The sequence below is a fragment of the Populus euphratica genome, unplaced genomic scaffold (assembly GCF_000495115.2).
Source record: "Populus euphratica unplaced genomic scaffold, PopEup_1.0 scaffold24.1, whole genome shotgun sequence".
Classification (NCBI taxonomy): domain Eukaryota; kingdom Viridiplantae; phylum Streptophyta; class Magnoliopsida; order Malpighiales; family Salicaceae; genus Populus; species Populus euphratica.
The window spans coordinates 1,055,826-1,082,054 of NW_011499893.1; the positions used below are offsets into that span (position 1 = coordinate 1,055,826).

At 32.8% G+C, this 26,229-nt stretch overlaps 3 protein-coding genes, 1 long non-coding RNA gene and 1 pseudogene across 5 annotated transcripts; 3 read left to right on the top strand and 2 right to left on the bottom strand.

Annotated features, from left to right (window-relative positions):
• Positions 1–1,756: 1,756 nt before the first annotated feature.
• LOC105131651 (ATP synthase subunit epsilon, mitochondrial-like) lies at positions 1,757–3,422 on the bottom strand. Its single transcript, XM_011034725.1, has 2 exons — positions 3,163–3,422; positions 1,757–2,030 (listed from the first exon to the last, which is right to left on the bottom strand). Exons 1-2 carry the CDS (start codon positions 3,344–3,346, stop codon positions 2,002–2,004), a joined length of 213 nt encoding a protein of 70 aa, XP_011033027.1. The 5' UTR covers positions 3,347–3,422; the 3' UTR covers positions 1,757–2,001.
• An 819-nt stretch (positions 3,423–4,241) lies between these two features.
• Positions 4,242–5,417, top strand: LOC105131650 (glutamyl-tRNA reductase-binding protein, chloroplastic-like; annotated as a pseudogene).
• Positions 5,418–7,013: 1,596 nt separating this feature from the next.
• On the bottom strand, positions 7,014–9,315 carry LOC105131649 (exocyst complex component EXO70A1-like). Its single transcript, XM_011034723.1, has one exon. It carries the CDS (start codon positions 9,271–9,273, stop codon positions 7,249–7,251), a length of 2,025 nt encoding a protein of 674 aa, XP_011033025.1. The 5' UTR covers positions 9,274–9,315; the 3' UTR covers positions 7,014–7,248.
• A 5,392-nt stretch (positions 9,316–14,707) lies between these two features.
• LOC105131653 (uncharacterized) lies at positions 14,708–19,834 on the top strand. The gene is made up of 9 exons (XM_011034727.1): positions 14,708–14,818; positions 15,026–15,072; positions 15,708–15,891; positions 16,579–16,768; positions 16,869–17,099; positions 17,205–17,356; positions 18,860–18,920; positions 19,022–19,103; positions 19,226–19,834. The coding sequence occupies exons 1-9, from the start codon at positions 14,711–14,713 to the stop codon at positions 19,476–19,478; spliced, it is 1,308 nt and encodes a 435-aa protein (XP_011033029.1). The 5' UTR covers positions 14,708–14,710; the 3' UTR covers positions 19,479–19,834.
• Positions 19,835–22,331: 2,497 nt separating this feature from the next.
• Positions 22,332–25,317, top strand: LOC105131654 (uncharacterized). 2 transcript variants are annotated; one of them, XR_843476.1, is made up of 8 exons: positions 22,332–22,440; positions 22,546–22,736; positions 22,935–23,058; positions 23,364–23,536; positions 23,885–24,068; positions 24,515–24,599; positions 24,712–24,765; positions 25,015–25,317. It is a non-coding gene; the product is annotated as an uncharacterized LOC105131654 (long non-coding RNA). The 2 variants fall into 2 exon arrangements; XR_843475.1 differs by lacking the exon at positions 22,332–22,440 and having other exon boundaries at positions 22,457–22,736.
• Positions 25,318–26,229: the final 912 nt, after the last annotated feature.

Genomic DNA, 26,229 nt, shown 5'->3' on the forward strand with positions numbered 1-26,229 from the left:
AAAACTAGAGAGGTTTTATAACCATGATTAAGACTAATATTTTTTTCGTTTGAAACAGTGGCTAATTGGCTCCGGAATATGAAATGCAAGTTATCTTCTCAGTAAAATCTTATGTTTTTGGTTTCGGAGTTCTTTAGTTAGAGATTATTGCTGGAAAAAGGAGGAATGTGGGTTCTATCTATCTTTCCGATGATGGTCGTCTGAGCCTACTCACATACATAAACATTTTATAGTTCTCGATTGTTTTTTACATCTGGGCCAATTTCCACTTATGACCCAATCCATCTTCGCAATTTTCATATCGCAGGCATGGAATTTATGGCATGAAGGCAAAGCAATGGAGATTATGGATTCAATCTTGGAAAAAACATGTGTGGTTAGTGAAGTTCTAAATTGTATACAAATTGCTTCATTATGCGTTACAAGAGGATCCAATTAACAGACCAACCATGTCCACTAAAGTTGTTATGCTAGCAAGTGATACCATGACACTCCCCAAACCAAAACGCCCTGCATTTTCCGTTGGAAGAAAGGATCAAACACAAGTTTCAGCTGGTTCCTATGGTCCTGCCAACGATATGACAATTTCTAGTTTCTCACCTCGGTAATATTGGATGACTCCTCTTACTCCACTGAGTTTTGATCATGAAGAACAATGTGAGGCTATTGTTGTGTTGCTAACATGCCAATGATGTACATGTTATGTGATTAGTACTTAAAAGTGCATTTTTATCATGGTTTTATATCATCATTTTGCACTTGAAATATCAATAACTCCTTAACCAAAGCATGTTTTATAATAATATATCTAATAATATAAGATACCTTTAATTTGTGGTAAATGTCTATTTTTAATGCAGGCCTATCACATAAATGAAAGGATTGATTGATGACTTGAAGAACTTAAATTGCAAGGATAAAGAGATGGCCAAACTTAGAAAAGAGATGTCGGTGCAATCCAAACCGGAACACTGTTCGGTAATTGGGTCATATATAGAGCTATATATCTCAGATTTAGGTCCAATTTATATGGATGGAAAGGTAAGACATAGGCCTACAACTTTCATATGGAGCCCAAGATCTAAAAAGGCCATTATCAAGTCCAAATTGTAGCAACAACAAAGAAGCCCGAATCTGTCTTCCAGCCCGAGCACTGTTCGGTATTTTGGCCATATCTGGAGTTCTAGAAGTCCAAATGAGCTGAAATTTTTACACAAGAAAGCTGACACAATTGCCTACAACGTTCATGTTTGCAACTGGCTCCAATTTTGACGTTATCAATGACGTTTTGGGCAGACAAGAGAAGATAAGGATTGTCACCAAGTCAAAAGTTGGTCACCCACTTATCAATTAGTCATCAAATCAATAGTTCCCATTTTTGGCCTATAAAAGGAGGCATTTGCCATGCATTTAGGCATCTTGGTGTTCAGATCAAGATCATGCTCATTATGTTAAGGTGCAACGGTCAGCAAATTATACGATCGAGTTCCTTTTGTAGATGAAGAAATCATTTTTATAGATTATAAACTAGGCTTCGTCAAGTTATGGTTGTGATTGTCAGGTCGATCGCACAAGATAAATAAGAAGGGCATCCTCCACTCTCATGATTCCTTGGGGTGGGGGTTAAGAAACAAAAAGATAAAAATGCATTATCCCACTGCCCACCTGACATGAGGGGCAAAGTTTTCTCCTGATGGTGGAATTGAATGCGAAACAGGATTTATTTTGGCAAGCTGTTGTTGGAATTGTGCACTGCTGTGGGAAAGTTGGTCCATTACAACTTCAAAACACAGGATTGTTCCATAAAGATTATCAAAGAAAGATAGATGAAGAAGTATAGTTGAAAGAGTGGAAAATACTGGTTGCATTTATTACAATTTCAGAAACCAGGCCAAATCCACAGTCTTGTCTAATGAATTTCAATCTACCAAATAGACAAATAGAAGAAAGTCCATCACAAAAGATCCTCCATTAGGCATTTAAAGGATCGAGCTCCTCAACTCATTCAGTCCCAGAATCCGAACGAACAACTGTTGACAAAGAACCAAAATAATTTTATCAGAATATGCACAGTTGAGAGCTGATTTCACGCAAGTGTGTTTGGCAGAGTATAGTTATAATTGCTTTTTAAAGTATTTACCAAGATCAATACATCAAAATGATTTAAAAACATCAAAAATATATTAATTTAAAAAAAAAAATTCAAATTTCTTAGAAAGACCTTTCCAAACACACGGCCAAACGTTGGTAAATGCGTGCAAGAATAGACACATGGAGGGGCAAAAAAATCCATTCCATAGAGAAGGCCCAAATAAGTCAAAGAGGAGGTAATGCAATTAACAATAGCTGAAATGATTTAGTCCATAGAGGTAGCCCGAGTAAGTCAAAGACATGGTAGTAGTTAAAATTACCAAGACGGAAACGACTACACTGAACAAAGCCCTTTGGAACAGCTAGCTTATTTATTCACATCATAACAGAGAGAAAAATCACTTTTTTCCATGGCATGAGTGAAGGTAAGATTCTATCAAACCAAACAAAGCCATGGTCCTAACGATTCCTTAATAAAAGAAAAAAAAACACCACATCCCCTACAATCGAGATCATTAGACTCCTTTATGTTTGAGATTAGCGGTGTTTTTTATTTAAAAATATATTAAAATAGAAATATAAAAAAATAGTTTTTAACCAAAAAAACAAAAAAGAAAAAACAAAATTACACAGACCTTTAATACTCAAACATAGATAGCATCGATCCAACTTTGACCAAACCCACAGCCCTTCAATCTTACAACACTTGTGACATATCAGAGCACACCTTATCGAATCAGAAACCTCAGTGGACATTACTCCAAGGCCCCACATCGATTACTAAAGAATCCTCATTTTTTTTTTAAAAAAAGGGCTCTCAACTTTAACCCAAAATCTAATTCTGACTTGATTTGGACAGACGACAACATTCCAATCAGCCTATAAATTTCCTAGCCGTCAATCAAAGGGAGATTCGCTTAACAATGATCGCAAAATTGAACAAAATCAAATCAGATTCAATAAATCAGGAGAAAAAAACAGCAATGACCCAGAAGCCAAAAACCCCAGATCTTAAAGCGACAGGTTTGTACAAGGAGAGGATGAGAAAGAAAGGGAAGGGTGGAGTCTTACTGGGTTTCTGAGGATTTCCATCGACAAACTTGGTAACAGCAAAATGAACCTTTTCCCTGGAAAGAGCTTCAGTCTTGTATGGTTCTTTGAGACAGTTTCTGACAAGATTAGCACAGATGTTCGAATATGTTATGTAGGTCATGCCGGCGGCCCTCCAAAACGGCGCTGCTGCATTCGACGCCATCGGAATTACTCTCCTCTCCTCTTCTTGTCTCTCTGATTTTCTATCTAAAGAAAGGACACCATCATTTGCCTCGTGTGTTTTGTGCTGACCTGGTAGTTTCTCATGGGCTCATTATTGGCCCACTAAAGTTTTTAGCCCAAACAAATTACTACCCACGATGTGCCTCTTTGTGAGCAAGATGATATTTTTCTCTGAGGTAGTTCTTGATAGTTGATACCCGTTAGAGTTGATTTTTTAAATGTTTTTCAGTATTAAAATAATTTTTATTTTTATTTTTTTAAAATTTCTTTTTAATATTAACACATTAAAAAAATATAAAAATATAAAAATAATTTTAAATAAAAAATAATTATTTAAAAAATACGCGGTTAGCCACATAAATAAAGTTGTTTATCTTGGATTAATTCCCGTGAAATGAACACGATAACTGATAAATATCTATAAAATAACGTTACTCTCCTCCCTTCAGAATCTTGAACAATCTAATTTGTGTTAATGGTAGCGACCATAATCTTACCTGATTTAAGACAGAACTATTTATACCACCATTTGATGATATGATATGGTAGTGCTATTTAACACTACCTCCTCCTGCTGCATAATGTTGGACCAATCTGAAGGAGTTTCTTCACTTTTGCAGGAAAACATCCATATCCTTTCAGCGATCAGGTTGTCATATATGTTCGCCATGTTGGACCTGGGGTGTTAGTGGGGCAAGCATGGCAAGAAGGGAAGGAATTACAGCAAGTTCCTCAGAAGTTATGTGATGAAGTTTTGATGATTAAAGATTGCGCTGCACCTATAGAATATCCCTGAAGAAATCTCCGTCCTTGTTTTTCATTTCCTTTCAATGGTTGATCTAGAGCAGCTGATCGAATCTTGAGCCCTCAAGTAGAACAACTTTAAAAATATCGATGCCAATGAGCAAATAGGGAGGAAGAAATTAGAAAGTGTAGTTTCTGTAATGTTCTTCTAGTTCTTTGAATCTTGAATATGGCCTCCTCAGTTTATGTGTAGCGTGGAGTATTGCGCCGTTCAGATGCAGTACACGTACAGAATGCCAAGCCTCACTCCCAGACAATCTCTCTCGTTACTGCGTTTTAGTAATTTAGTGATGATTTTGCTGAAATGGTGCCAATTACTTCATTTTATTGAGAGAGAATGATTAGAATGTAATTCAATAAAAGATAACAAGGGGATTTTGCAATCGAGCGAATATCGGGGTGGTGAGTGTAAGAAAATCTTCCCTTCCCTTCCTCTCTTACCAGACTCATTATCAACATCAGCAACTGTCTTCTGTTCTGGTCTCTCAAAAAGCCCTGACTTCTATCTGTCCATTGTTTGACCATCAAGACTTTGTGCTAAAAATAAATTCTTGAATTCCCAAACCCAAGTTGCCCTTTCTCTTACAAAGCCACAAATGCATCTCCAAAACCAATCTCTCACCACCCTCTTACCTCTCCCTTTCCTCTTTCTCCCAAAACCAACAAAGCCCCACCAATTCACAACTTCAAAGCAGCAAGACCCAGTTTCCCAATTCTACTTGAAATGTTCTCTTTCAACTGTATCAGCTGAGCCACTTCCTCATGTTGTTGGGTCCTCAAATGATAAGCCCTTTCCTGCTGAAGTTTCAAGAACCATCATGGAGTTATCTTCACTTGGCACTCTTTCTACTTCTAACCCTGATGGTTGGGCCATTGAGAGTTGGTGTTAGGTTTGCTGTTGATGATGATGGGACCCCTGTTTTGTGCCTGGGTGATTCTTATAGACAGTTTCCCGTTGATAAAAGGTCTAGTCTTCATGTTCAGGTAATTCAGTTCAATTCATTGATTCTTCAATTTGCAAAAAGATAGAATCTTTATGTATCGAACATGTGTTCTTCTTTTTTTCTTTTTCTTTTTTTGTGTGTGAATATTTATACTGTAATTAATGATCTTTTTTCAATGTGAATTGGGTTTGGATTAGCTGGAACAATCTGGAATGAGGACTCCTCAGTGCACCATTCAAGGCAGCCTTGATAAGCCCGAGGACACAAAGGTTTTAAAGGTGAAAAAAAAATCCTGTACTTGACTCTTCCTGTGCAGAGAGCCTGAGAATGGTTTTTTTCTTGCATTCATGGAAGATTGTATTTTGAATTTGAAATGAAAAGGTTTGGAGTGGGTATTGAATCCATACTAAAATTTGCCAACGTTTTACACTCACGCACACTATACAACAGTCAACAAAAGAGTAACCCCTTCCCAAAACCTAAAAGAAAATTAGAATCCAACTTGAAGACCATGAGGAACTAAACCATACCAAACTAAACCACAAAGGTGAAGAACTTAGCTCTGCAGAAAAGAACTGTTGCAAAAAACCCAAAAGCAAGCTGAGTGAAGAGACCAAGTTCATCACCGTCATCATCAGTTGCTGTAACATGGAACAGAACGTAGATCGGAACACTAAGCACTAAAATTTATGCTTTATAGGGTGAAAATATCAAGGTACTAGGAATTGTTGTAAAACCCCAACACCTGAGTTGACGGTCGATCTAAAACAATATTTTTAAAAAATTTATCTAGAAAATCATCTATTTGAAGATACTGATTGAAGCTTAGGACAACCTGTCAATTAAAGCTTAGTTAACAAGTGTACTGAGAGTACATTGTTTTTTGAACCTTTTTTTTATAAAAATATTAAAATAATATTTTTTTATTTTTAAAAATTCATTTTTAATATAAAAAATCTCAAAAAAAAAAATTGAATTTTACCTGCTTATGTTTGTGCTGCAATCTCAACGAGGGCCTGGTAGATAGAGTTGAAATGATTTTTTACTGTAGTAATAAATAGAAAAAGGACATGTTTTTCCTATCATCCTTTATTGTTGTCAGCCACCAACCTCGAAATATTAACCTGGAATCCTTCATCCATGGATTATTGTTGTTAGCCACCAACCTCGAAATAAAATCTTCTTATTATTAATCTGCTATATTTCATCCAGATGAATTCAATTGTAGATCAACCATTCAAATTTAGTATGATTAATATTTAAAAATAATTCAAGATAAAAATCTGACTTATCTAAAATAAATTTAATAATCACATGGAAGACCGGGATGTCTGGCATGGAGAAGTGAAAGGATGTGCTCCCGATAGAAGGGTCAAATAAAAGAAAAGGAAATGAAGGGGATATCTTTTTCTTCTTTCATCTTTTTGTTCATTTCACAAGCGGGATGACATTGAGAGGAAAGAAGGTGAAGAAAGGAACATTTTCTTAGTTTCGGAGTGAAGCATTCCACTCCAAGACAAAAGAACTCAAGGACAGCCAGCTGATCCAAAAGGTTAAGAACATCATTTGCTAGTTGATCACATTTATAAGGTTCTACAAGTCATAGTTTATAGATTCCAGATAACATTGAAGCACTCAATGTTGTCCTAATAAACACAAATTAATTCATAATCCACATTAATTGCAGAGATTTGTCTTTCTGTCTACGTTAATAGAACACGGTGATGGCGCATGATTTGTGTTTTCGTAGTGGTTAGCAGAGCCATTTGATCAGCGCCACTCATGAATAAATTTCTCACCTAAGGGCTAGCTCGCCATGCTAAGTAACAAAACAATGAAAGCCTAGCCAAGCAAGCTTCACTTCAAATCCTACTTACCAGAAGTCCTTGTGATTTACAAGACAGGAGCTAGCTATAACATGAAAACATATCGGTTGCAGATTTTCGAGCTCTAGCACGAAAACATATTGAATTGCAGAATTTCTAAAAGAGTCTCAGACGAGTGGAAGAGAAATTAGTTAATCCATGAAAATTGCATCCGAACGCTTACGAGCAAAAAACATGCCAATTTTGAATTAAAAAAGAGACGTTAATTTAACAGGAAAATATTTCAGACCCCTTTCATGTAGAAAGAATTATGTAGCCAGAAGTGTCAACCGAAAGTTATCTGTCACAATATCTTTTATTTTATCAATCAAGCGATTTTGTTTGGTGCTGCCAGACTTGCTTAGCTTTGGCTGAAAGAGAGAGCTGAGCATGGTTTCCAAACCTTGCGTAGTATATTTCACATGTCTGCCGGGACTAGCATCAGTTTCTGCCTGAAACCCATAGTTCTGCAAGTAACTCCTGTGAACAGGTACAAAAGCCTGGACTACAAGTTTACACATCTTCAACCTCAAGTCTTCATTTGGAACAACCCAATTGGATTGCTTCTGGTACATGTGATCAAACTCCTCATTGAATGACTTTAGTCTCTTCTTGACCGAATCCCCCACGAATCCCCCGGTAGGAGAAGATAAAACTCGACCCTCTTGGCTAAGAAGATTAAATATTTTTCCCCAACTTTCTCTCAGGAAAAGAGTCATGTAATAGTCCCTATACTGTTCATGAGCTTTCAACCAACATTCTCCCATCAAATCTCCAAGCTTTGTGCCTTTCAAACTGCAAAGGTGACAATGGTTGTTCATCATGAAAAGGTAGGACAACGTGAAATCATAGTGGGCTTTTGACCATGCATCCAAGTTTAGACCAATCTGCTTTATTATGCAATAAATCTGACTGGTGATAAGCTCTTCTTGGTACTTGTCTTGTTTCCAACTCTGTTGAATTGTCAGAACCCGTGTGAGTAATGGCTTATAATCATCCCCTAGTAGACGATTGCAGTAATCCGTTACAAAGCTTACTAGCCTTGGAACACTACCATTTAAAGAAGGAGAACTTCGCCTTTGCAGCTCCACTTGGATCGGAAGTTCCCAGAAAACTTCACAAGCACCATTAACAACTCCCTTGATGAGATCCCTAGTCAGAGTCTGGATTTCAATGCATGCTGGCCCTCCAAAAAGTCTATTGAAATCCACTCTCAGATTTTCCAAGATCGCAAAAATGTCCAATAGCTTCAAGATCTTGATTGGATCATTCTTACACACTGTAATTTTCTTTCCAAAGTGGAGGAAAGAAAGAATTCCTGATTGTATAGCGATTTTTGCAAAGCAGTCCATCCAAACATCTGGTCCATTCTTCTCAAAAACATCACTGCAAAGCTTGTACTCGATTTCAAAAACGGGCTTTATAGCCAACTGGAAATGCTTGCACCATTGATCTATGTAACACTCTACATCTTGTACGTCACCGAATTCGCTGATCGACAGGTCAAGGTAATTCAAGTCAAGAGCTTGAAAACTTCTCTTGGTATTCAAACTCCGGATTTCAGCATAGGTTGAGATACACTTCTCAAGCCTGTTATCTGCATTTAGTTTGCCAATAATAGCCCTAAGCTTCTGCACAACAGCCACTTGCAGAGGAAATGGAGCAGTGGAGGCTTGATCTCCAATGGAAGATGAGACAAAATCCCAAACAACATGGATGCAGTTTTCAGTAAGAAGCCGCCTGAATTCAATTTCGAGTTTGTCGAATGCAGCACAAAGAACACCCCCACTGAGCCGAGCACGTTTCTCGGTAGCTTGCAACTCTTGCAGAATGCTTAAAGACTTCTTGACCTTCATGATGTACAGATCATTAGGAACTGCATTTTCCAGAAACTCAAGAACAGCCTCCAGCCAGTGAATTGCTAGCCTACAGTTGTCAGTCAGAAATTTCAATGATTCCTCAAGCTGTTTCACCATCAGCAAGTAAGTGGAAAGATCAGAACACGGGTGTGATAGTAGTGACTTCTGGAGCTCTTGAATGGTATCATACACCTTCAGCACTGCTGCAGCAGGACCGATGGCACAATCAATATGCTCTCTAATTGCAACAAATGTGCACTTTTTCCTGGGGACATGTCTAACAGCGGCTCCCACTGTTGGCAATCTTTGTTTTATCCCCTCCAATTTTTGGCCAGTATTGTCTAGAGCTGAGGCAAGAGCTCGTGAATTCTCTAAGCTCGTCTTCAAGACTATCCTAGCAGCTGAAAGATTGTCAATGCCATCCACTGGAGTCATTGCCAAATCAAGTCCTTGCCCTAAGAAATGACTCAACTGCTATTCATTTGATGTTTAAGCACGAAATTGCACTCTTAGGATTCAATAAAAATCTAAAAAGATTCTTTCTTGGTTTCTTCTTTGTCACTCGATTTACTTTTTCTTTACCGAACTCACCAAATCAGGTAAAAAAAACACAAGACAGCCCATATTCAAACCAAACCTCACTTACAAAACAAACATCTCTCAAAAACCTCAACAACCAGGTATAGACTTCCAAAATCAAAACAGAAAAATAACCCCACCTGGGACTTTAAAAACAGCATCTGAAGTTTCACTTTTGTTCATCAACCTTAATATACCAACATGACAATTACAGTAACTGAAGTTTCTACTTTCTATCAACAACTAAACAACCAATCGTGAATCAGAAGAAAACAGAAACTTACATGTTCAGAATCTTCATTGATGACATCAAGATATGCAAACAAGGAAATCCTCCATGAACCCTCTTTTCCTTTTCCTTTGTTGATGATGATGATGGTACTGGAAATAACAGGACATGAATTCTACTGCTAGCTGATGATTTCTTGCTGAAGATTGAAGGGATTCTTGGCGATGCATATCATTCATTATAGTATTTTGATGCATTAAAATCCATGATCCTATGAATACTGGTTCACGAGGTGGCCCAATACCAATAAACCCTAAATTTAATGCTTTCTTTTTCTTCTTCAGAAAAATATATTTCACTACCTCAAGCTTTTATTCTGCACCAAAATACAATGTTTTTGTCTCTTGGGGACAATTCTGATGGGCGTCCCCTAAGTTTTTCTTTCAAAGCTTTGATTATAGCCTGATCTACTGTTTAGACTTTCTTTGCTTTCTTTAGTGTCAAAGGATTCAATTGCTTTCTTTCTGATGTTCCATGCAATGTCACTTTCGCTCCCTTTTTTCCTATTTGTACGTTAAATTCTCTGTGCTCCACTTTCCCTGCTTCAACATGTCCAAGCTCTTCACAAGGGCAGGTTCCTTGGGTTCAACAAAGAGACTGAATCGATCTCAGTAAGTAATCTGAGATATCATGAAGAAACTTGTGTACATTGATAATGTTATTAGAGTACCATTCCCAAACAAGCCACCATTTTTGTCCTCCAAGCTTAGGACGCGCAACACCAAATCGATCTCAGTAAGTAATCTGAGATATCATGAAGAAACTTGTGTACATTGATAATGTTATTAGAGTACCATTCCCAAACAAGCCACCATTTTTGTCCTCCAAGCTTAGGACGCGCAACACCAAATCCTGTTCTATTTTATGTTTCTAAAAATTCAAAATTAAGATAAAGAAAATTAGGCATTTTGATCCTATCCAGTACCCACATCCCTTTAGTAACTTGAGCTTCTGGCATTTAAACAATTTATCTATAACTAAATTATTTTATTCCAAGCACAAAAAGTCAAACATGCAGAGTGATGAGAAAACAAAATGGCTCCTAAACCAAACTAAACACCAAAGAACTTGGATGGAATGTCGAGAAATAGCTGTTAAAATTGATCTGGGACGACTTGGTCATAGGCAGAGAGAGTTAACTTTTGTTTTTGAAAAAAAAAAGAATATTTTGAAAAAAAAAACTAAAATAATGTTGTTTTTTTTTAAATAATCAATAAATTTTAAAATATTTTTTGTTTTTGTGCTTCAAAAGTGTTTTTAAAAAATTTATTTTTTTTTATTTTTTTTTAATTAATATTTTTTTATGGTTTTATATCATTTTAATATGCTGATATCAAAATTGATTTTTAAAAAAATAAAAAAATATTATGTTGATATATTTTTTAATAAAAAATATTTTAAAAAATAATCGTAACTACATTCTCCAATGTACTAAATAACTCTAATTTTTAATTGAATCACTTTATTTTTTATTTGTGCATCCGTCTAGACTCGATCTCTAGTACAAGTTTTATACCTATTGTTGAAAGAGATAATAAAAAAATAATTTTCATATTTTTGGAATGATAAATAGGAGTTTAACTAGTGAGGTAGTCCATGTAATGCAGATTAACTTTTTTTTTCATAAAAATATTAAAAAATTTAAGATTTAAGAGCTTGCAAAGGAAAATCAAAGAGTCTTGAGTTTAGCTACAACACCAAACCCAATAATAATAGTTATAATATTAATAATATTATATAACTTGTCTGATAAGTTCATATATTTTGTAATCTATTCAAAAAACAATTGTGGTTTTCTTCCATAGTAATAATATTTTTTTAAAAATATATTAATGATAATAATAATAATAAATTTTAAGTTTATTCTTCAAATCAAATCTATGATTATTTTTCAATATTAATTTTTTAAATTTATTAATTATTATATTAATAATATGAATTACAATACAAATAATAATATTTATAAAATAAATAATAATATTAAACTTACCAAAGTTTAAGTGGATTTCATTGCAACACTAAATCTAAAAGTTTTGGGCTCCTTATAAATGACACATCGAAGAGCTTTGGATCTGACTGCAATCCAAACCCATTAAACTTGGGTGAGGACGCAAGACCTAAGAGCTTTGGACCCAACTGTCTTAGGTCAAGCATGACTGAAAGACTCAAGAGACTTGATTTACATCCCTGCCACTCCCAAACAACTTGTATCCAGCACACCTTTTCAGCCCTAAGTTTCTTGGATATGGAAAGGTAATTGATTTTAATCTTCAAATCAAATCTATATTTTTTGTCTGGCCTAAGTTTTTATAGTTTTAAATTTATTCAAATAAAACTTATTGTTTTTCCGGCACACCTTTTCAGCCCTAAGTTTCTTAGATATGGAAAGGTAATTGATTTTAACCTTCAAATCAAATCTATATTTTTTGCCTGGCCTAAGTTTTTATAGTTTTAAATTTAATTTTTTGTCTGGCCTAAGTTTTTATAGTTTTAAATTTATTCAAATAAAACTTATTGTTTTTCTTCGATAGTAATAATATTTTTCTTCAAATGTATTAATGATGATGATGATGATTTTACCCTTCAAATAAAATCTATGGTTGTTTTTCAAAAATAATGATATATTTTTTAAAATTTTAAATTATGATATTAATTATAATAATATAAATAATATAAATAATAATATTCTGATAATAATAATAATAATAATAATAAACTTATCTAAGTTTAAGTGGGTTTGGCTACAAAACGAGATCCAAGTGTTTTGGACTCATCTTAAATGTAAGACCCCAAAACTTTAGGTATGGCTGTAATCCAAACCCATAAGAGTTTGGTCATGGCATCGAAAAACATTGGATCTTGTCATAGAGTCATTAGCCAAAGGGACTTGAGTCTATACCCCTCCCACTTCCAAATAACTGAGGTCAGGCGCTCCTTTCCAGCCCTAAGTTTCTTGGATCTAGAAGGACATGCCGAATCTAAGTTAATAATAATAATAATAATAATAATAATTGATTTTATTTTTTAAATCAAATCAGTATTTTTTATAATAATAAAATTTAATAATATTTATGATATTAATAGTAATATTAAACTTATCTATCCTAAATTTTTATAGTTTTTAATCCCTTCAAATGAAATTTATTGTTTTTCTTTGATAATAATAATATTTTTCTTCAAATTTATTAATGATGATGATGATGATGATAATTTCACTTTTGAAATAAAATTTATGTATGTTTTTCAAAATTAATGATATATTTTTAAACTTTCTTAATTATGGTATTAATTATAATAAAAAAAATAAAATTTATAATCCAAATAATAATATTTTTAATATTAAAAATATTAATTATAATAAAAATAATAATATTTCTAAGACAAGCAATAATATTTTTAATATTAATAATATTAATATAAAAAAAATATTTTTAATACAAAAAATAATATTAATTATAATAAAAATAACAATATTTATAATACAAATAATAATATTTTTAATATTAATAATAAAAAAATTTAATAATAATAATAATAGTAATAATAAAATTAAAAATATTTTTAATACAAATAAGAATATTATTAATAACATGAAACTTACCCAAGCTTAATTGAATTGGCTGCAATACAAGATTTAAAAGCTCTAGACCCCTCTTAAGAGTGTTTTTATTATTATTGTATCTATTGTTTTTTTAACAATATTGATAAGATAAATAATAATATTTTTAATATTAGTAATAAAAATAGTTATAATACAAATAATAATATTATTGGGTATGACTGCACAGTTAAATCTAATGAATATTGGATTTAACTACACAGTTAAATCTAATGAATATTGGATTTAGCTACCCAACCAGACCAAAAATCGATGAGTCTGGCTAAGCAATAAATCCAACCTCCTTTTAAAGTGTTTTGCTAGACCCAACATTGTTGGGTTTTGCTGGGCAAAAGGACTTACAATTATTAGCTCTTTTTGGAAGTGTTTAATGTCTGACTTGATAGCCACACCTAATAACTTTTAGCAGAAAAGACAATACCTCATAAACAATTCTTAACTGAAAACACAGGAGAAAAATGCTCTTTTAAGGCACTACAGTATTGTTCAAAGTGAAAACAATCCATAGTTACAGTGTTATCTATAGTATAATGTGTCTGTATTTATTTCCACACTTTAATTTTATAAAAGCTTAACAGAAAGTAAATCTAACAGTACAATTCATAATAAAAACATTCATGATTTATAATAAAATTACTTATAATTCATAGTAATTTACGTTACAGTAAAACATTAATTTCTTTTAATTATAGTTAATTTAGGGACACTTAAAATCTATGATTAATTGTAATGAAGTGGGATTTTCGTATAATTCTTTTTTTAACCGAAACTTCGGAAATGAAGTGTGCCATAGCCTAAAATTGTGTTTGTATGATTGTACCAAATTTAAATTCCAAACGCAAGAAATATTTTGGGTACGTTCGTGGGTACTGACCAAGCAAATATAGGCAAATTTAAAAAAAGAAACTTTATATTTCAAATTCATGCAAAGAAGTTGCTAATTGCATCCATGATTATATTTGGAACTTTATACTTCAAATTCAAAGCAGTTACTAATTGCATCCATGCTTCTATTTGACATTAAGGTTTACTAGTACTTTTTTTAAAAAAAATAATTTTTTATTAAAAAATTTTATTTTTAAATTATTTTGATATGATAACATTAAAAATAAATTAAAAAAATAAAATAATATTTTAATATATTTATAAATTAAAAATATTTTAAAAAATAATATCTACTGTATCCTAGCGAACAAGTCGATATCTAAATTTCAATTTCAAAATTGTTTTTTAGGGTAAGGATAATTTCGTCACTCAATGATACAAAATCCCAGAGCAGTGTCCCAAACCGCTAATAGAACAGGTAGGCGGCAATAGCGTCATGCCCTGTACGTCTCCCACCCGAAAGGCGTAACTTAAGGGAGTGAGGGAGAGAGGTAAGCACAATGGAAGAGGCAGAAGGGAAGGCATTTTGCCAGATTGTTCAAACAATGGAAGATTCAGGAGGGAAGGCATCGTGCAAGATGGTTCAACGGCCTGAGCTACTTGACTATGTATGTATAATCTTCTTTGATATACATTCCCCCCCGGCAAGTGCTCTCTGTCAGACAATTTAGTGTTGGGAAAACCCTAAGTTGATTGAGATTAAAATTACATTCAAATGTTTGATGACAAGTTCTACCACCCTTGAAAACGCTAATTCTTCTTTGATCTAACTTCTTGAAGACTGATCATGTGTGTTTCTGAATATAATATAGTAGACTACTTCGTCGAATCATGCCGATAGCACAACCAACAACACACAGCTGTAAGTTCTCTTCCTTTTCTTTTCATAATGCCTGAAATCATAATTCCTCTTTGGATATTAAGTACTCTTACTCGTATTCATGTGATCTGTTTAATAGATATTTTCTTTTACGGCTCCAGATGTTTGGGTTCATCTCTGTAGTTGTAATAGGATGAACTGAGTTGTACACGTGAAAGCATAAGACATCAATGGCCCCCTGTCGAATCAGACATGCGGCTGAGTTCTGAATATTCATAATACGTTATTAATATAAATGACAAAATGAATATCATTTTATGGATTGGAAGGATATTTCGAAAAATTCCATTGCAATTTTTTCTGGGTGGGGTTGTAAAAATGTAACTTCATTATTTGATTCAGAAGTTTTTTCGAAGAAGGAATTGCTCAATTTCCTCTTCTTGGATCACACACATTACACATATATTGTTTTACGTTGATCATCCCATTTTTTCTATACAATTCATTATTAATTAATAAACGAACTAGTAAAATATCCCTGAATTTACGTTGTTTGCACTTGTTTTATGTTGTAGAAGATCTTGAGTTTCAACATCTAATTTCAATAGCATTCTTCCTTTTTGGGTGCCATACTTGTTCATTATGTGTAACTTTCAAGTTTTGTGACTATATATCAGTGTCGATGCTGCTGCTATAGAGTCACGCCAACGTGATGATCAATACCAAAAGCTTACAAAATATGATGGGGATAGTGCTACACTAGTTATAGATCCTGTCACTGCTACAAAATATGGTATTGAAGTTTCACACGATTCTCTTGCTACTTGCTGGGAATGCGGCCAAAAGATTATGAAAGGAGAGGTGGTTTCTTATGCATCTTTATTCTCTAGAGATCATTTTTAAACCTCATATTTCTTTATGTGTGGCGAACCAGATTCATAAAGTCATGCATTATACACATAAACCAAACATTTTTCCTCTGGACATGTTTTTCAGAGATAATCAGATATCTGCCCTATTTATCAATGACAGCAGATCATTAATTGAGTGTAGTGAATTACCATTGGAATGCGTGTCTGCCCAATTTATCAATGACAGCAGATCATTAATTGATGGGCATAGGAAATTAAGGCTCCAATGTAGTAGTAAAACCCCCCCTCCCCTCCCCCTCCTGGTTATTGAATACCAAAACACTAGTCTCTAAGAACAATGTAGTTGGTTCAATCGATCCAAAAATTTAAAATGTTTGGGAAGCTTCTATTCTAGCAGAATTTGGCGCTAGAATAGCATCTTCTAAAATAATTTGTGAAGAACATTTCAAAGTCAAAGCAAATCATTTGAAAGCTTATTGGTGGAAGGCGATGGGATTGATGGGAATGTTTGAAGTCTTTTCAGTACTATGTTCAAATCCTGCGTCATCTATTGATAATTTCTAAGTCTATCGTATAGATTTTGATCTTATGAATTGCCTTCCTTTTCTGCTGAGATGGCATGGATACATATAGAAAGTAAATGCCACTTAATTGCTGATCACCACTCAAAATCTAGGTTCATGTATTCTTAAGGGTCGAGGGACAAGCCAGTAAGAGATTGGTGTTGGACCATGCCAACTGTTTCATGAATTTGTACCGGCCATCTATCCAAGTGGAGAAGTTGGCTGGATGGGAAACTCTTTCAGCTTGTGATCAGACAGCTGTTCTTTTACTGGTCAAGAAGGTTCCTCCTGCAGCACTAACAGGTATGTGAAATTGTTATGAATGCCTTGGTGACTCTTGTATACTTATATCATGTTTGTATGTCACTGGTCACCATCAATTTCTCATACGGTGTCTTCCTAGACATTAAAGATATGGGAAAAGAGGATAGAGAATTCCCACAATCAGCTTCTAAAGCCGGTACAAAACGTAGGAAAGATGTCGATGGTGATCAAAATTTAAAAGCTGCCATGGCTGAAGAAGATGTGATGAGTAGCAGGGCTGCATTTGCATCTGAAAAGAACACTAATGATTGGGAACCTAAACTTATGGCTCAATCCAAATACTCGTGGTCTTTAGCAGAAGAGTGTAAAATTAAGGTAAGTGGTAATTCCAGTGTTGTGTGGATTGCTTGAAGCCACTATTCGCACTGACTTTGATTTGCTGGAACGCTGGTAATACTACAGCTTAAATTATCAAGGGATTGCCAATTTGGAACAGAAAAGAAGCTTCAACTTGAGCCAATCAATGCTAAAGCCCTACCTGAGACATCATGCAAAACTATGCCTGAAGCTTCTGGTGCACCAGATTTTGTGGGGGCTGCTAGTACATGGTCGGCAACAGAGTCAAAGGTGTGGTCATCGCTCTAAACTTGTCGTCAACTTTTAGGAAATGTTAGGAACATTTTATGTAAGGTGGGAAGAGAGAACAATGCTAAACAACAAAGAACAATAATACGCTAACACTAGAAGAAGATATAAGCTAGAATTAGGAAATAAGACTCGGCTGAGAACCTCTAATGTCTGAATATATTGATAGTAAATAATAAATGATGTTCTGTAAATTAGTCTTGGCAGCCTATAATACCAGTTGAAGGACTTAATCCTAATTCATATAGGAAAAGAACTTGTTGAAGTCGCATGCTAATTGAAAATCCAAATAGCATAAGAATTTTTAAACTAAAAGGAAGCAAAAACAGTAGGGAAACTAAAAAGAACAATTTCTGATACATGAACTGTAAACATTTTTTTTTGTTGTTGATTTTGTTGGTTTATTTCAGAAATCAAACATCCATAAATTTATATAATTTGATAATTTATCTATTCCATAAAGCTACTAATTTGTATTAATTAAATAAAAAAACAATACAAAAAAAAAAACACTCTCTCTACTCAACTCACTTTCACTCAAACTCTTCCTATCTTGTTCTTTATGTATTCTCTACCCACACAACGCTTTATTGTGTATATATATACACTCTAAGCTGGGAGCAAAAATCATAAATTATATCATGATTTATACTTTAAATTAAACTTTATTATGTGCTAAGTGAAAAATTAATTAGTCATACTTGTATATAATAAAAATAAAATATTATTTAGCTCTACTTTACTAATGTAAATTTTAGTTAATATGGGTTGATTCTGCAGGAAGAATACAAGGACAAAAAAGAGGCATTGAGTGATTAAGGGCTGAGAACATCTAATGTCTGAATATATTGATAGTAAAAAATAAATGATGTTCTGTTAATTAGTCTTGGCAGCCTATATATACCAGTTGAAGGACTTAATCCTAATTCATATAAGAAAAGGACTTGTTGAAGTCGCATGCTAACCGAAAATCCAAATAGCATAAGAATTTTTAAACTAAAAGGAAGCAAAAACAGTAGGGAAACTAAAAAGAACAATTTCTGATACATGAACTGTAAACATTTTTTTTTTTTGGTTGATTTTGTTAGGTTATTTTAGAAATCAAATACATATAAATTTACATAATTTAGCAACTTGTCTATTCTACAGAGATACTAGTTTGTATTAATCAATTAAAAAAATAATATGAACAAGAAAAAGGAGAAAACACGTCTCTACTCAACTCACTTTCACTCAAACTCTTTCTATCTTGTTCTTTATATATTTTTTACCCATGCAACTCTTCATTGTATATATATATATATATGCTAAGCTGGGAGCAAGATTCATAAATTATATCATGATTTATATCTTAAATTAAATTTTTATTATGTGTTAAGTGGAAAATTAATTATTCATACTTATATATAATAAAAATAAAATATTATTTGTCTCTACTTTACTAACATACTTGTAAATTTTAGTCAATATGGGTTGATTCTGCAGGAAGAATGCAAGGACAAAAAAGAGGCATTGAGTGATTATATTATTGACAAGATCGATAAAGGTAGTTGCTCTATCAATTTAGGTTTAATCGAAACATTATAACTGCCATAGCAGGTTATCTTGCTGAATTGACTCGTGCCTTTTTGTGTTGCTTAACTACAGATATTGCAGACATGGCAGATAAGGGTTGCACAATTGATAATGGAGGAGTGGATTACAAACTTTTTCTGCTGAGTAAGGCATGGTAAAGCTGCTTTCACTTGCGGGTTTTTTTTTGTCTCCCATATGATCTTTATTCTGGTTGGTTAGATTTAAATGTTTTGGTTGATGTGGGGGGGATGGTGCTTTTGTATTACTACTAATCAGGGGGTATATGAAAGAAAGGAGGCTTCTACTCAAGCAAATCGATGCCGAAGCCACACCAAAGACGACAACATGTAAAGCTATGGCTGAAGCTTCTGGAGCAAAATGCAAAAGAGGTGATGGTGATGGTGATTTGGAGTTGAAAGTTTCCAAAGCTAGAGGAGAGGTGATAACTATATCACTTGAATCTGTAAAAACTTCCAATGATTTGGAAAACAGTAAGCTGGAGGCTGAATCCAAAGAAGTGCAGGGTTAGACAGAAGAATTAGATACATGTGTCGATGCCACAACCAGAGTTGGTTTCTAAAGTCAGTCGACAACGAAGAGTACAACGGAGAGTGATTATATGTGCCCTGACCGGCCACGTTATTGATATCAATAACGTCTATGAAGAACGGGACACTTTATGAGATTTCCTTTTAACTTGTCATCTTCTTTTTCAAGCAACATATTTTGATTTTTCTATGTGAATTTAATTTGATTGTCTTAAAGATGGTAATATATGGACCCTTATTTCCCTCATTAGTAAAATTTTATTTTTCTTGAAAAAATTATGATGGATCTTAAAAGGTTAGGTTAAAATCTTGATGTTTATTGCATAAGATGCTGATTTTTTTCGCAGTATTCCATATTTTCTAGTTTCATAGCATGTCAATTTCCAGTTCTTGGTTATCGACTGAGCGATATGGATTAATATTTAAGGTTAGATATTACCTTTATTTTTTTTTTCAAATAAATTGAAATGATTGAAGTATTTTTTATTTGGAATATAATTAGGTCTAATTCCTATTACTTTAATTAGCTGTAATTGCTTGTTTACAATACAGTTAGATCTTTGATTAATTAATGTAAGATTTGAATTTACAAAATTGGGTTTTGGAGATTTGTATTCTACGAACTAAACTATGAGCTCTTTTTATTATAAAAAAGGAAATTGTAAGTAAAAAGATTGTTTTTTTTACTTCACTACATCTTGAATGCCTATACTAATTCGTGTGTGTGTGTATACCTTGTTATTGTATTGCGCATACACAAAGTTTATAAGGATGACAAGATTTTAATCGTAACATTCTGTACCCAAAAAAAACGCATGATCAAGCTGCTCTACATCATTTTCAAATCCTTGTCTTGTTTTGCACGTACGTACTTCATTTATTGTTTGGGAACTATCTCCTTTTATTTTTTATGATTGCTTGAGGGATGTGCGGCTATGACTGAAGGATGTGGTGCAACACACGCTAGGAGCTTTGCAGCAGAGTTGGTTTGTTGTTGGAGCCCTGGGGAAATGCAATCTGTTGTATTCTGGCTAGAATTCAGGGTTAGTGAACAGGTTTTGTGGGTTATGGGTGCTGGGTATCCTGTGGTGGTAATTAATTTTTCAGGTTTTGTGACAGTATTGATTTTAATAATTTTTTTTAATTTGTTGTTTTTTTGAGTTGTTCTAGTATTACAGTCCAGGTTGTGAGTGATGCAGATAATTTTTTTAATAATTTTATTTTATTTTATTTTTTAACATTGAATTAGTTGGAAGTTGTATTTTATAATTGTTTTTTTATATTTTTTATGAAAGTTGTATTTTATAATTGTTTTTTTATATTTTTTATCAGATTATCACGATCTTATGATTTAGATCACAATTTTTATGAGTTAATCATATTGAATTAGTTTTTTTTGTTATTTTTTAATTAAATATTTTTTTCTAATTTCATTCTTCAATGTTAAGTTGACTGAGAATTAAACTTTATAATTTTTTTATTTTTTTTTATAGATGTATCCTGGTCTCCTAATTTAAGTTTAGTAGATTAACCTGAGATAATTTAGGTTTTTTTTTTCAATTTAATCCTTAAACATTTGTTTAAATGGGAATTGAACTTTATTTTTTTAATTTATTTTCTATATGGTTTTTATAGTCTTATAACCCGAGAGTTAGGCCAATTGACTTGGGTTTCTTTTTTTAGTTGAATATATTTTAATTTTATCCTTTAATATTAAGCTGATTGAAAATTAAGTTTTATAATTTATTGTGGTTTGCACTCTATGAGGTTATCCTTTATCCCATGACTTGAGTTATAGGTTTGATCAGTTGACATGAGTGATTTTTTGTGTTTTTTAATTAATTTTGTAATTTTATTATTCAACACTAAATCAATTGAGAATTAAGATTTATAATTTATTTTAATGTTTTTTAATTAATTCTATAATTTTATTATTCAATACTAGATCAATTGAGAATTAAAATTTATAATTTATTAAAATTTGTTTTCTATGAATTTTTCTTCTCATGACTCAGATTTAACAAGTTAATTTGGGTTGACTTAACTTTTTTTTTTTAGTTGAATTTTTTTTAATTTCATCATTTAGTATTAAGTTGATTATAAACTGAATATAATAGAAAACAATATTTTTTATAAGATTATAAATCTCATGACCTAAATAATAGATTTAATAAATTAACTCAAGTTGATTTAGATAAATTTAATATATTATTATTTTAATATTTTAAAAAAATATTATCTTGATTCTTTTAATTAAACTATATCTATATTGTATGTCTAAGTTATTTTTTTAATCTATCAAGTCAATAACATCAAATCAAATTATTAAATCATCAATCTATGTATAGTGAAAAAATAAATCCCATACACCTAAATATTTTTCTTACATCTAAAAAAAACTTGATGCAATCCGTAGCTTAAGGCGGGCAATAATCTATTGCAAACCTAAATGAGAAACCCAACTAATGTAGAAGAACCTCTACAAGATTAACAAATCAAGTAGAGGCAGATAATTGATACATAAGAAGTTAAAATAAAAAATTGGAAACCCTCAAACGGGGTAATTAAAGTAAGTACTTGTTTGTTTTTATAATAAAACCATGAAAATTACAAGGATATAATGAGGACATTAAAACAATTAAAAAACATATTTTAAAACAAAAACAATTCATTTTTTTCACAAACATTTAAAAATAAAAACAAAAAACATGCTCTAATCAATATACAATGCCGGAGGCCTTGGGGGCTTCGGCTTTTAGGCTCTTCATTGGATTGGTGGCCCGGCCGGCTGGGCTAATTTTTTCACTGAAAAAAATAAAAAATACTAGGACGAGCGCAAGTGTTTTTAAGAAAAAAAATCTCGGAGGCACTCGTATATTTGAAAACAAATTATTTTGGTTTTGAAACTTGTTGTGGATGGATCAGCCACGGGAATGTGAAAAAGTTGTAAAAGGTTTTCTTACCTGTGTTCTTATCATTTTCTTTGTTGTTTTCTGAGTACTGTTCATGCGCTGCCCTGGCTATAATCCGTGCGTATGTGACTGTCAGTATCAGCATTGCAGGTGGATTGGTGCAGGAGCTTTTGGTAAGGTGTACCGGGCTATCGATACCGAAATCAACTGCGTTGTAGCTTTGAAGCTTACAGGGCTTGAAGGTGATGGTAATGATGGAAGTGTACCGGCTGTGTCACTCAGAGAGATGTCCGTCCTGAAGGAGATGGACCATGAAAACATTATTAAGTATAAATTTGAATTATTATTATTATTATTATTATTATTATTATTATTATTATTATTATTATTATTATTATTATTATTATTACTACTTTCTTTCCTTCATGATATTATTGTTGTTGTTTAAAAATCCGCGTTCAATTTTCATTTTGTCCTTGAGCTTTGAATTGATGCTATTCTTGGTTGATTTTTTGGGAGGGACAGGTTGTTGGATGTGGTGCACCAAGATGGCAAGAGATTGACTCTAGTTTTTGAATTTATGGATGGAGATTTGCTCGAATTTATGAAAGCACGTTCAGATCGTTTCAGTGATTCAAATCTAATCAAAGTAAGTTAAGTCCGTCCCCTACAGTACCCACAGTTTCACATGGAAAAAGATTTGGTGTCACTATATGGTTCTGTAGTTTGTCCACTGTCTATCTTTGTATCTTGATGCGTGGGCAAGTCAGGAATTTGTTGTTCCTGGATTTTGAATTATCGAATAGAATTTGCAAAGCTCTATCATTTACCTCTTTTTCGGTTTTGTTTTTCAGCTGCTATCTGTGGCTTAGCATTCTCTGTTGAAGAATGAGGTTGGTGGAGATTCTTTTGCCAAATATGTAATACTTGTGTGTTTGTTTGCTTCATTTTCAGAGACTCCTTGGTCAATTTCTCTCTGCTGTTGACCATTGTCATTCTCGAAGGGTTTCCATCGAGATTTGAAACCAGCAAATTTGCTAGTAAATCAGAAAAATTACACATTGAAAGTAGCTAATTTCGGATTGGCTAAAGCATTCAGCATTCCACAAAAAAAATACACGCCTCAGGTATTTTTAACAATTATGGTATATATTTTTTTGGAAAAGATTAGGGCATATATTTGCACAACATTAAATACCATGATTCTGATTTATTGAATCTGGAATAGTTACACATGTCCTAGCATGAGCATCCAAAATTCAATTAAAGAATTGTGCTCCGTTGAAAAACTCCTGTGATTTTTTCTTAGGTTTCCCTCCTGCTTCAAGGAAAAACCATGAAGTTGGAAATATTAGGAGCATTCTCAGTATTGCTAATACATGAAGACATCACAAACCCACAATTCTAATGACTGGGAAACCTCATTTTCTTTGTATTTGCATATCTGGGCTAACTGTCATTCTTGTCCTCTACAGTGCACAACGCTTGCGTACGAAAAGTATTGCTGGGATCAACAGAACATTATGTTGCCGCTGATATGTGATCGGTAGGATGCATATTTGCTGAGATGGTGAATCAGGAGTGATTGTTTGATACCGTGAATTTGAAGAGGGATCCTGATAGAGATTTTAAGAAGGAGCAAATGAGCTTAATTTTCAGGTTTGTATAGCCTTGCTGCGCTGAGTCGCTCTTCTCTTTTCTAAAATTAAGCATATTTCATCTGCGAGCCATGTTTATTTCTATTTTCATTTAATCCCATTTTGAATCTATTGCCAGACAATGAAATCACTATTAATTTGTGGGCGGAAATTAAAGTGTTGTAAATGGCAATGAGGGTGTCTTCTTTTTCTGCATCTTGGCAACATGAGACTTAAAATGACAGCTGAAGCTTGGCTTAAACTAAATTTACTAAGATGTCTTCATGCTTGGATAGTTTCTACAAGGAAAACTTTCCATGTGATACTTGTTAATGCGAATATGAAAAATTGTTTCTTATTTTAACCTAAACCTGCAAAATGAGTAGAGCAAAAGTTAAATGTAAACTTGTCTCCCAGCTGTTTTACTTGCATGCTATTTTACATTAACTTGTTATTGTTTGTATCAAGTATACTGGGTACTCCAGAGCAGGACTCGTTTATTGGAATCACTTTTCCTGATTGTCTATCTAAGTTCCCAGAGCATCAGTCTCCGGTAATTAATTGGCTTCCTTACTGAAATAGCGTTCATTATCACCAACTCCAAATCTTAACATTCTCAAAGAGAGTCTGTAATTAAGAATTTTATTTCTTCTCTTTTGTTACAGGAACTGAGAGTTGTTGTTCCAACACTTGGATCAACTGGAATCGACCTTCTTTCGGTAAGTATGATTCTCATTTGCTTAGCTCCCCACCCACACCTGGAAGATATTTACGGTTCAAGCCCTAATGGCCTAGATTGGCTTCTTTGTTCTCTTTTGACCAAATAGTACTGATATTATATCATGAACATCTTCAATTTATTTTTTATTTTTTATTTTTTATTTTTTACAAAAAATAATTGCAAACAGAGGAACGGGGACGTCGTCATTTTTTTTAGTATTTGTTATTTGTATTCTATCATGCTGCAGAAAATGCAATGCTTCGATCCTGAAAGAAGAATAACCGCTGCTGCTGCGCTTCGTCATGAGTACTTCCGGGATATTGCAGGACAGTAAGAATTGCAAATTGAATTAACTGGACTGGTAATTCCTCACTCTTATCTTTTCTAGTTTGAATGTTGGAAAACTTGTTCTTCGTGCATATGTTGTGTGTACAGTTCGTAGGTGAATGAGGGGATGGATTTTGATCTCAAAGTTCAGTAGTCAATTGTGTTTCATGTTCAAGGATCATGGTATGAAATATAAAAATACAAGTCAGCTTGTTCCCGGCTACTGCGATCTCATTTTGATACTTTGATTGCCGGAAAAGGAACATATTGTGCCTGCAAGTTTTGCTGGAAAACTTGATTATTTTTTTTATTAATATAAATGTTTGGATAAACTCTTACACATTCTAAGATTTATAATTATATAAATTTTTAATAATTTTAAAAATACTTAGATTCATAAAGAGCCCATTTAAAATTTAACTAGTTAAGTTATCTATTAAATTGAAAAATATTCAAACTTACTATTATTAAAATAAAATGTTCTTTTACGGGTTCTAATTTCTAACAACAAACTAGTTAAGGAGTGGATTTGATGTGCTACATATTCTATCTTTTTATTTATTTATTTATATATCTTGTTTTTTTATTTATTTATTTAATTAATATGGTTATGTTAAAATAACTTTATATAATTTAATTTAAAACTCAAATTAAATAAAAAAATTAATTGAAAATTTTTAAGTTTGAATTGTTGTACGAGATTAACAATAAACAGGTTAAATATTATTATTTTTTACATTTCAAAAGATATAAAATCACTTAAACTATTTATATAAATAATTAATCAGATTAAGATATATTATTTTAATTGTTTCATTAATTAAAATTGTATTGTAGCTGAATTATGAAGATAAGGTTGCGGGTTTGAGACATGAAAACACAATATTTGTTTTCACGGGAGAGGAAAAAAAACTAGCTTGGGCCCTTAGGTCTACGTGAGATCTACGTGTTTGGTTTCTTATGTCAGGTTTCTTGGGGTTTTTCTATTGGGTTTTTTTATTTTATTTTATATGTATTGTTTTTTTAAATTCCCTCATTTGTGCTAATAATATGCATTAATAATGAAAGTTGATCTGGTCATATCTCAACTTGTGATATAATTAACTTAATTAAAATTTTATTTTTATTTTTATTT

Coding starts and splice junctions, on each gene's coding strand:
- LOC105131651 (XM_011034725.1), bottom strand. CDS start 3,346: ATGGCGTCGAATGCAGCAGCGCCGTTTTGGAGGGCCGCCGGCATGACC. Junction 2,031..3,162: donor TGGAAATCCTCAGAAACCCA/GTAAGACTCCAC, acceptor CTTTGTCAACAG/TTGTTCGTTCGGATTCTGGG.
- LOC105131649 (XM_011034723.1), bottom strand. CDS start 9,273: ATGACTCCAGTGGATGGCATTGACAATCTTTCAGCTGCTAGGATAGTC.
- LOC105131653 (XM_011034727.1), top strand. CDS start 14,711: ATGGAAGAGGCAGAAGGGAAGGCATTTTGCCAGATTGTTCAAACAATG. Junction 17,357..18,859: donor GGTCGGCAACAGAGTCAAAG/GTGTGGTCATCG, acceptor TTGATTCTGCAG/GAAGAATGCAAGGACAAAAA. Junction 19,104..19,225: donor TTTCTGCTGAGTAAGGCATG/GTAAAGCTGCTT, acceptor ACTACTAATCAG/GGGGTATATGAAAGAAAGGA.